Below are 11,156 nucleotides of genomic sequence, written 5' to 3' on the forward strand. Positions count from 1 at the left end.
GGCCTCATCGGTAGGTGGAGAAAACGATTGACTTAAAAAAACGACGACATAACGGATAAAAAATATTTTGAACAATTTCTATGGATTCAAAACATTTTGAAATGTTCTTTTTGTATAATTACATTAAAATGTACAATTTCCTAGTTATTGAAAGCGGAGTATCTCCAGTGGTAAAATATTTAAAATCATCAAAACGCATTTTTTAAAGATGACGTATTTTTTTCAATTCTCCAATAATGGCGAAAACTCCGTTTTTCACATATAAAAATATTAAAAATCGACCAGAATAAAAATGTGTCTACAAACTTTTGACTGAAACTTTTGAGCAATGAAAAAATTTTATTGGTATTTAGCATGCATTTTTTAATGTATTTAGATAAAATCCAATCAGACGATACTCCATTTTTTATGAATCAATTTTAGTCATGGCAGATTTGCTAATGATCGGACGGTTATGGAATTAATTGTTTCTGTTTTTTTGAATATTGGATGGACCAAATAAAAATAGCAGGATACAATGCCGACCCGGAAATCTATAAAAAATGGCCGCATAATCAAGATATAGGAATGATATTCCGGATTCATAAGACTCGACATCTGAAATCAATGAATCTGCTGTAATCCGTCGAGACAATTGAAAATTTACCGTTATAATTTGAGTTAAGAGAGATGGTACCAGGATTAGAAAAATAGTCACGGTCAAAGTGACTTCTCCTTTCGTTTTATGATATCGACAATCAGAAGAATTCCTGAAAACATTAAAAAATAAGATGATAATAATTTAGGAGATTGCAGAAATTCATTATATAGACAAAAAGTTTAGTTTTATAGATTCATGACAAAGTTTCATGTTGAAGCTTACAGTAATTTCCGCTTACGTAGCTTTACAATCATCAGACAAGTTGTGAAAACAATTGATAACATCATTAAACTAGAAAAAGTTGCATTTCCGATAGACAAGTGAGTCTGGAATATGTTCATCTATTCAGTTTAAGAAAAAAGGCATATGTTGTAAATTTGTTCACTCACATTTCCATACACATTATCAGTGGTTATAGTAATGGCACCTTTCTGATATGGAAAGTCTAACTGCATGCAAACAACTTTCGATGTTATATTTGGAAATGCTGAAACGGAACTGAGCACATATGTGGCAGGACCCCAGAAGACAAGAAATAATATACATAACTGGTATATCTTCAATAGATTTCATTTTTGTAAATTTAATTGTTGAATATTTACCTTATTTTTCTCATTGAACAGAATGAGAGTTCTTGTGGAACAAAACAAAACTGTATAAAGTTGAGATGAATAATTTGAAAAGTAATAAACTGCAACTAATAAGGGAACAATACTTTCAGCAGGGTCCAACGTAGCACAAAAATAAGTTAAAATTGTTGTGGAAGGTATTCGAACAAGAACATAATCGAAAAATATGAAAACCAAATTCCAGATTTGCATCCATATAAAGGATCTAAAAATGAATGGGTGAATTTCTTGAGGAGATGTAGACACATATTTATTTTTATAAAAAATTAGAATTTTTGACAGACAATAAATCGATGGGATGCATGGAATTGTAGTTAATCCAACAATTATTGTGACGTAATCAAATTGATAGTCAAATGTTTTGAAATCTGTTAAATTTCCAACAGAGATCTGAGTGAGTTGCATTTGTGATGCAGAATTATTTGTATTAGCTTTCAATGAGCCAATTGATTGTTACGGCTCTGAGCTAAAATTTGTTACACAGGAACTTGTTCTTGTCTTTCGATGGACACCTACTATTCTGCTAGACAGGAAATTAAAACAGCTATTACATCAGTTTTCTATGAACATTGAATAACTATATTCTGATATTCGAAGCTATATATGTTAATTTACAGTTCAATTTGCACTTCAGTAAAAAATATATTTCTGCTTAACTAAAATATCTAGTGATTAAAAATCCCATTATCAAAAGATGTGTAAATTGTCATGAAACTTGTGAAAACTTCAACATAACATAGTTTTTCTCTTTGAACTGAGAAAAGTCTTGGAGCTAGGAAACCGTTTAATGCAATTTTAACATCAACATTTTATTTTCAGATTTACAATTGAACTACCATTTTAAATACTAAAAACCCGGAACAAAATTTATTTCTGACCACTCTCACATTCAACCCTATTCAATTGTTTCTTTTTAAAAATCTGATGAGTGAAATAAAAATAGCATGAAACGATATGAGCTCGAGCATCTAAGCAGATACACCGAAAAAGGAAGATATATGGATAAAGACCGTAAGCGAATATATCAACAATCGACAGAATTGCAGGCATTACAATAGGAAGGATAATAAAAATCATTGTTGCAGTCAGTACCTTCTCAGATTTTGAATTGTAGGTACGATGCAACTCAGCGCTTCTGTAAATAAGTTTAAATTACTTTGCAATTCCGTTAATTCATTTTTCATTGATCACTTACAATTTTCGCTTCTGATGTAGTTTTGCAAACATGAAAATCGTTGTAACAACGATCAAAACAATCATTGCATTTGTGGAAATTGCATATATTATTGCATAAACTGGCTGGAAAACATAAACTTTGACACTTGTGTATTCAAAAATAAACCTACCATATCCATCCGGCTGGCCGTTATAACAATTGAACCAAATGGATATGGAATTCCCATTTGAAAACAAGAAGTTGTGAGAAGCAAATGAGGAATACCGAGAGAATGACCAAAAACAATAAGAATTGGGCAGACAATGTCAAACACTTTTGATATTATCTTCAAATTGTTTTTTTACAATTTATGGTAAACGCTTTTCGTAATAATTGAAGATTATTGAAAACCCCCGATTATTTGGAAAACCTATCTAATCCCTCTCACTAGATGCTCTGCATTCTGAAATTTCGAAAAACTTCGAGAAAGTAATTAAGAATATACGCAAAGTATAAAAAATGTCAAGAATATCGAAATGATAATAAAGTGCAAGTAGCGCGAGGCCAAAAAAAGGCCATAGGCTCGATCTGGGATTTTTTGCGAGTTTCAATCGAACGTTCGTGTACTTTTCTTATAATTCTTATTAATAAAAGTTATCGGCAAATCGGCACCAATTCTTAACCACCTTTAGTCACTTTCTAGCTGCCATTAGTTTTCAACCACCTTCCAACCAACTTTCGCGAACTGCCACCAATTCTGTCAAGTTCTCCAAAACTTTTGAATTTGTTTATTGACTACGACCGGGCTGATCGGGAATCCATTGTTTTTTGAAGTTTTTTAATAGTCACCTACATCTTTCTGATATTCATCCGCATACAACAACGCAACTCTTTGAACACAAAACGCCAATGTTAAAAGATGAGATGTATACACACATCCTGTGAATAGCAGTGTTAATATTTTCAATGCCACCTCTGGTTTATAAAGAGAGCAATATGAAGTAAATATTGATGTAAGTGGAATTCGAACAACTAGAAAATCCAGTAAAACGTGAAATGCATTCCACAACTGCATGAGCAAGAATATCCGAAAAACATCAGCTCGCAAGCCACTTTTCAGCACATCAGAATTTCTATTCTTCAAATAAAAAATACACATTTTTAATGTAACTCCAAAAGAAAATATAGTGTAGGTAGCAGTAACAATAGTAAAAATAGTGAGAATATTGAATGAGTATGCAAAATTATAATACTCTGGGAGGTTATCAATTGGATTGAATCCGTAAACGGACATTTTGAAAGTAATCACCAGACTATAGTGATATGGAAGTGGATATGAAGTGGAAGAAAAACGTGTGCTGGCTATTCATAACTTGATTTAGTGATTTATGGACAAAATGTACTGAGAGTGACACTGCTAACCAAATTCTGAGTCGCGAGACTTTTCGGAGTGAATTGATACACAATTGATATCTGATTATTATGATTCAAAGATCAGTGTTCAAAACATTTTCTTTCCAGAGATCTGTAACAATTTTTTCCTAGAGTGAACTTATAGAGTACTCTTATTTAATAAAGATTATAAAGTAACAATAGATGAATGATTGAAAAAATAGACTTTGCACATTGTTCAGATTTTTCCATTTATCAAAAGTATAAAAAGTTGAGTAGCACCATTTAAAGATGAACCGAATGTAGATTTCATCGTCAACCAACCGTTGACAACAATGTATATGTAGATGTCTACATGTTTTATATCAACAAGTACGACGAGGTACGTGATGTTCTAAATAGTAGACAATTTTATGTTTTCACTTTTTTTCAGTATTTGAAATCGTGCATCTTGTTTTGTCATTTATTAGTTTTCAAAGTCTGAGTTAAAAACAAAGAGCGTTCATAGCAAAAGTACAAAAAACTCAAAGTCTATGTTCATGTATGAAACTTAATTTCTCATTGCAAAAACCACTTAACCATTTACTCGGAAAAATTACAAAGCTACAATGTTACTGATCTAGGTCTGCACACGAAATACTCATTTGTGCAAGCTGTTATTCTTTGCAGGTACATTTGTCGCAATTTTCAACAAATAAATAATGAATAGTACTTCATCAGTCAGGTATTGTGATACTCTCCAATTGCCATTATCATAAATGTTCATATATCTTCCACGCGATTAGAACTTGATAAAAAGGTACATATGGGAACGACCCATAAGTATCTTTTTTGTACTTTAATATGTTCTTAACTCCTACAATTAAGACTGTCTTGGATCTTTTCATGTTTCCTTTTAATTTATTGCTTGAAACCACCTTCCCCCATGAACTAAACAAATATAGGTACTTGTGTATTACATGCCCTCATTTTAATAGTAATTTTTTAAGCCATGAAAAATAAAAACGTGAACCACAATTTGTATTTTTAGGCTTAGGAAATAACATTTTCTAAGCCTAGAGAGGAAAAATGTATATCACGTTTATTTTAATTGGAAAAATTAATGACAATTTAATTTAATTTGAAAATGAGGGCATGTAATACACAAGTACCCAAATATAATGAGCATTTCCGCTATTGGCACGCGAGTAACCATAAAGTATGACTGTGTGATGTTTTCATGCCTTTTAATATTATTTTAATTCATATTAAGCTAATTTAACATAAATAGCTCGTCTAAATTTAAAATCTGAGAGTTTAGTGAGAATACGCTAAAAATATACAACCTTCAAATGAATATGCTGCCTGAAAACTTTACCTTAAGAATCATGAAACATTATTCAAAAATACAAGTTTTTTTCTGATCAAAGAGATCACAATTCCGCAATTCAAAAGTCATTTATTTTTAGAGCATATTCGATTTATAGGTTAATGGCATTTGTAATGGTGTTTGATTATTTGAAAGTAAACCTTTATAACACATGTTTGACTTTTTGAAAAATATAAACTGACGTTGGGTTTTATATAAAATGTATTTATTTTATCATCAGGTTTCGATTTTACAAAATTAATTTTTTTTTTTGGAAAGCTTCACTTCAACCGATCTGGCAAACTTTTCGATATGTGTTTTGCGCTTTTTCGGGGAAAAAACTGTGATTTTTTAGATAGTTTGATTTAGTAAGCCTAATCACATTTAGACATTCTTGGAGCTTATTAGTTCAAGAACTTTTATCCGTGACTGGTTCACATTGTTATATTAAATTTTTAGATATAACAACTCAACTGAGATTGACAATATGACCACAGATATTGACATTGAAATAATCCGTACTTGTTTGTTGATATTTGCTGTTATTGGGATTTTTGGAAACGTCAATATTATTTGTGCAACTTGGAAGAACAAGACACTTCAACATAAGTGTGGTGAGTTTTTAATTTATAGTTTTATTTTTAGCCTAAAAGTTTGTTCCGGGCCACATTACTGTCTTCAACTTTCAGGAATCATGCTTGCTATACTGGCGTGTTGTGATTCTCTTTGTCTGCTCAATGAGTTTCAATCATTCCTTCGGATGACTCTAAAACTGGGAGGCACTACATTAAAGTTTAACTCGCATTTGTATTTTATCTTGATTAAACTAGTTTTAGAAATTGCTTCTGGGCAAACTCTTCTTATGTGTTTATCGAACCATTAGAAGTTTATATGATTTTTGTTTTGGCTGTAGATAGACTCATTGCTTTAAACTTTGTGGTTTATTATCGTACCGTGAATAGGAACAAATATATTTTAGCTTTGGTTACACCTGGTATTCTTTTTGGACTTGCATTTCTTGTAAGTTGTTTTTCAAAGAGAATGATGATCTGAGATTTCAAAATATTCAGATTGTAAGCATGTTGCTACTTAATAATTTAAAAGTGGAACCATGTATTCTACCAAATGCTATGCCAGAAAATGTTTGATACATAATTAATTTTGTAAATCGCTGAACTAATTTTTAGGTCTCAAGCTTCTGGAATCAATACAATTTGTGGGGCGCTATTGTGACTATTGTGGTTTATGTTTATACGTACTTGGTAGTTTACTGTTGTGGTAAGTTGGCGTGAATAAAATAAAATACAAACCGTATCTCGGAAGTGGCCAACTACGCTTTGACCTACGTTGTTTTCATATTTTAATTGATTCAAAACTATTTATCAGAACGGAGGCATTGGTGTAAAATATTGTCTTTATTGCCTGAAAATAATTTTTATGTGCATTAATGTTTTACATGATTGTGAAATCATCTTTTTTTTTTATTGAATAGCATGTTAAAAATTAGATTAGGCATAAAGATAATTCCATATTGTTAACACTGATCACATAACTGCAGAATAATTTCATTTTTGATAACATCAGATTTTCAGCGTTCAAAAACAAAACCGAAAAGAATATTATGATCCAGAAAGCAATTCTCAACACAGTTATTGTGGGTGCCGCGGTGTTCTCCATATCATCAGTGTTATCTGCATCGCTAATTGCAATTACGAGCAATATGAAAAATCCTCCGTTGGATCCAGATACAGTTGCAACTTATGCTGTTATTCCAGGTTAGTAGTGTCGAGAATAAAGAATGTGAAGTAGAAGAGAAGAGACCATTTTAAACTTCAATATTTTAGGACTCGTTTCTTACTCCTGTAATTTTTATGTGTACTACTGGCGTAGCACCGATTACCGTAATGCTTTCATCAAACAATTGTGTTGTGGAAAAGTGTTGACAACTCAAGAGGCAGTGGTTTCTACTATGTCAGTTTCCAATACTACATTTTCCAAGCGAGCAACTCTTCTCTAAAATTGAATTGTGTACTATTCAACATTACAGCCCAACCGCTCTTCCGTCACCCATTATGAATAAAAGACCAACTGGTTTAATTACTATTTCTGGAGGCAGCTGAATTTTTTTTCTTATGAAATTGTAAAACTTTCGCATGTTGTGACTAAAAATAAATTTTGAATTTTGAATTTAATTATTGTAAAGTAACCACTTCATAAATGATGTTTATTCAGCGTTGGGATTAAAAACAGTTTCTAGACGACACAGTGTCTCGGTATGTTGATATCACAACGATGTTTTGAATTTTTAGATTTTGTAACGGTTGGTTGTCAAAATAAGTAGTGGGTAAAACATCCGGAAAATATTGACCATGAAAAAGCAACTCGACGTCTGCATTCTATTCTAATCAAGAATTTTTCAAATACGGCCTCACTTTGGTACGCTTCTTTAAAAAAAATCTGTCTTGAACCTAAGATACGTTTTCAATTCGAGAAGTATAATAATCTCACATTTCCAATAAACTCGTTCCACTTTTTAAACCATTTTTTATGTTTTCTGGCAACACGACAACTTTACATAAGGAAGTATTTTATTAATTTTTGAGACATTTCAATGATCGTGTAGAGAACTTGAATTTCAAAGCGGATTTCTTTAAACTTTGACGGAAGATATTTCTACTATTTTCACTTGATATCTGAAAAATCAAAACTATCTGTCTGGCCTGTTCAATTACTGCGTCTATAAAATTTGGAGACTAGTTAAATAGTAAGCAAAAACAATAATTAGAAGTCCTTGTGATCAGTTCCTTGATCTGAAGCAGTCTAAAGACATATCACTTGTGAGATTATTGCTTTTACTTGTTTTACTCAGTATTAGTAACTTTATATTATGAAATACAAAACAAGTTCGAGAATCCCATGGACAATCGGTTGAAAGTTTTAAAAACAACAAGAAAAAAAAATGAATTTACGCTGAGAAACGAAGGAACAAACAAGTTTTGCAAAGACTTTTTGCTCAACCTAATATTAGGTTGGTTAATACGTTTTGTCGTTTTGTCGTTTTTTCTCAGTTTAGATTTTTTCTCATATTTTTTTGTGGTTGTATGGAAGACTGTTTGCAAACTAACTGTAAACTAACTGTAATTGTAGCTGTAAAGCCTATCAATATCAATCATACTTCCGCATATGACTCCAAAACCAGTCGACAGATAAAAATACGATAAACAGCGAAATAATTGTATGTTAATTTAAAGCGTTTAATCATTTACTTGATTGATATTTCACGTATTTTTTGCAAGGTAAACGCCGCCAAAGAAATCAATTTATATAGTTTTGTAAAAAAATTGAAAAATACTTCAAGATTCAATTATTCTGTCCACAAACCCAACTCGGACTTGCAAAAATGTTTACAAAATCTGGGTTAGCAAATACGGATTTATACTCAAAAACACTTAGCGGTTTTTCTCAGAAATTTGTTTTTTTTTTAATTTTTTCACAAATTCAAAGACCTCATATCTTTGCAAGTATAGTAAATATTATAAAAGTTAGAATTGCAAGAAGTGCTTAAAATTAACATACATTTTTTTGTTAGAGAAACATTTTTTGATCTGTTTTGATTTCAGAAGAGAACTAAACTATGTGAGAAAGTCAAAAAGTCCCAAGTAGTAACACCGCATAGATCATCCTTACCCTTCTGAAAATTCCATTGATTAGTAAAAACCTTACAGAAAAATATTAAAACGCATATTTAGCTAAGGTAGATTATTAAGTATGAGTAAACAGCCACATAACATAGTGACAGAAAACTTGATTAGATTTTGATATATTCTGTTTTGTCCACATTTTATGAGATGTTATCAGTTCACAGAATTTAGTGCCTAAATACCGCATTCGTTTTCTTTCCGCGTTCACTTTTCATTCACGTTTTTTAGTCAATTAATTTTAAAAAAATAAAATTGCGTTTTAAATTATTGGAAACTGATTAGAAAATTTATAAGTGATCTAAGATTATTAAATTCAGAAGCCCATACCCCCGTGCGCTTTCTACCCTTTGGATTGTCTGGAGTGTGGGCGACTGCCAGCATTTCAATTGAAGTTTAATAGAATACTCTTGCCAATTTTTCTTGAAGTTTTAAAAACATCATTATTGCTCACATTTTAGTTCATCAAATATTAATATAATTAAAAGTTCAAGAGTCAATCATGGAGGAATCAATTCACGGAATGCAAGAATATCAAAGCTTTCAATATAAATTCACATTTTCCACGACTCAAGCAGTGTTCCAGCTGACCTACATGACACCTACTATTGTAGTCATGCTGAAAATCTTCATGTCATTCCGTGGGCCAAGCCATTGGAATAGTGCTCACACAATGAATCATCATATTTATGTTATTATTATGCTATATTTTTTATTTGTAAGTTTTTTTTTACCTTTCAAGTACTCGAGAAGAAAGTGTTGTTTCTGAATAATTTCTCAAATATGAGGAAATATCAATTAAACAATTTTTGAAACGCTTTTTCAAATTCTAGACTGTGCGACAAAATCGGAAAATCTAGACCTGACTGAAATGAAAACATACTTATAAAATAATACATTTAAACTGTAACGTATGTATACTCTCTGAAACTTGAAATTATCCATAAAATTAGTTTTCCATTTTTTCGTTTATGGATAACGGACTAATGTTATGTTACCAAAAAGTTTGCTGTTCTAGTTTTCTGTTTTTCAGAACACTTTATTCTTTCTGTCAGATTTTCTACGATTCTCATTGCCCGCCACTGGGATTCTGACTTCCTGGTCTGCCAGCATTCAACCCAATCATTTTTTGAATCTAATTTTCTTTTTTACTTTTTATTTCAATTACTGTATTCTAATTCTTCCACTTCTACTATGTTTGATCAGATTGATTATTCTAATTTATCCGAAAGATCACCCCATGGTTAATATTTTATACTTTATTTGCAATCAACATATGTTTTTAGATTTGCTCCAAAATAATGATAATTTCACTTCCACTGTTATTTCTCATTCCACTTTGCTGTACTTCATTCATGATTCCTGCTCTCGGATACTGTAGACAAATGGGTTCTCCTTTGAATTACGGCGCTACGTATATATACTATTCTGGCGGATGGGATGGAGTGAGACCAAGTTAGATTTACCAATAATTGCATAATTTTTAGTGGCGAAACTCCTACATTCATCTGGTTATGTCTATTGTAATGTGTTCATTGACAATTTTGTGCTCCGTGGTTATGTTGTTTAAATTGAGACAATCTGTGTTCAGCAATTCGTAAGTTTATATGAAATTTATTAAAATGAAAATTATTGTTCAGGTCAGCAAGAACAAAAGAACAATCAAAACGAGCAGAATCGTCATTATCATTCACTATGATTTCGTTTATTATTCCATTTATAAATAATACAATGCTGACGGTATGTGTTTCAAATTACTTTTAGTGGATTAATTTTCAATTAGAAAATTGATATTCAGATAGTGTATCTCACTTTTCCTGGATGGGTGTATCATATGATGATATTTCGTCCATTTGGAAATGATTGTGAGACCGTGATGATGCCGTGGATTCTTTATATGACCCATCCCATGTTTCGTCGAAAACGAACAATAAGCCAGTCTACGGCAGTAACGACTATACCGAGAATGAATTCGCCAATAATGCATTAATTTAATAAAAAAGTATTTAGAAAAATGTTGGGCTATAAGTTCCAAAAAACAGTATTGTTCTTACTATTATAGAATGACTTGAAATTCTCTGAAAAAAAAATTCACGAATCCTAGACGCGCTACCGGCTGTGACGTTGAACAACTTCCAGTAATAAACTTAACGTTGTTGTAATGTAAACAAAACACAGAATTTGTAGAACTGAAAATTCAAAATGAACGAAACAATTTTTAAAGTATGTACAGCAATATTTTTTGGGATTGTTTTTAACCCACAATAATAAAAATTTGTTACAAACGAATTTC

General features: G+C 31.4%; 4 protein-coding genes across 8 annotated transcripts; 2 read left to right on the top strand and 2 right to left on the bottom strand.

Moving 5' to 3' along the window:
- Nucleotides 1-319: 319 nt before the first annotated feature.
- On the bottom strand, nt 320-1,674 carry sru-40 (the record flags this gene model as incomplete). Of its 4 annotated transcripts, NM_001269210.2 has the most annotated exons (5): nt 320-597; nt 647-749; nt 863-966; nt 1,030-1,197; nt 1,243-1,674. In NM_001269210.2, the coding sequence occupies 5 exons, from the start codon at nt 1,672-1,674 to the stop codon at nt 424-426; spliced, it is 981 nt and encodes a 326-aa protein (NP_001256139.1). The 4 variants fall into 4 exon arrangements, with proteins under 4 accessions (NP_001256139.1, NP_001256140.1, NP_001256141.1 ...); NM_001269211.4 differs by lacking the exon at nt 1,243-1,674 and having other exon boundaries at nt 321-597; nt 863-1,033; NM_001269212.3 differs by lacking the exons at nt 1,030-1,197; nt 1,243-1,674 and having other exon boundaries at nt 424-597; nt 863-927.
- Nucleotides 1,675-2,136: 462 nt separating this feature from the next.
- sru-38 (Serpentine Receptor, class T) lies at nt 2,137-3,719 on the bottom strand (the record flags this gene model as incomplete). The annotated part of the gene is made up of 4 exons (NM_073137.3): nt 2,137-2,404; nt 2,465-2,568; nt 2,616-2,771; nt 3,279-3,719. The coding sequence occupies 4 exons, from the start codon at nt 3,717-3,719 to the stop codon at nt 2,137-2,139; spliced, it is 969 nt and encodes a 322-aa protein (NP_505538.1).
- A 1,933-nt stretch (nt 3,720-5,652) lies between these two features.
- Nucleotides 5,653-7,182, top strand: srsx-21 (G-protein coupled receptors family 1 profile domain-containing protein; the record flags this gene model as incomplete). The annotated part of the gene is made up of 7 exons (NM_073138.5): nt 5,653-5,779; nt 5,855-5,957; nt 6,002-6,185; nt 6,236-6,307; nt 6,353-6,443; nt 6,758-6,940; nt 7,010-7,182. The coding sequence occupies 7 exons, from the start codon at nt 5,653-5,655 to the stop codon at nt 7,180-7,182; spliced, it is 933 nt and encodes a 310-aa protein (NP_505539.2).
- A 2,167-nt stretch (nt 7,183-9,349) lies between these two features.
- Nucleotides 9,350-10,853, top strand: sru-36 (Serpentine Receptor, class U; the record flags this gene model as incomplete). 2 transcript variants are annotated; one of them, NM_001269214.1, is made up of 6 exons in its annotated part: nt 9,366-9,581; nt 9,897-10,106; nt 10,150-10,308; nt 10,351-10,460; nt 10,504-10,603; nt 10,662-10,853. In NM_001269214.1, the coding sequence occupies 6 exons, from the start codon at nt 9,366-9,368 to the stop codon at nt 10,851-10,853; spliced, it is 987 nt and encodes a 328-aa protein (NP_001256143.1). The 2 variants fall into 2 exon arrangements, with proteins under 2 accessions (NP_001256144.1, NP_001256143.1); NM_001269215.2 differs by lacking the exon at nt 9,897-10,106 and having other exon boundaries at nt 9,350-9,581.
- Between the last annotated feature and the right edge of the window lie 303 nt (nt 10,854-11,156).

Source organism: Caenorhabditis elegans, chromosome V, assembly GCF_000002985.6.
Source record: "Caenorhabditis elegans chromosome V".
NCBI classification, from domain to species: domain Eukaryota; kingdom Metazoa; phylum Nematoda; class Chromadorea; order Rhabditida; family Rhabditidae; genus Caenorhabditis; species Caenorhabditis elegans.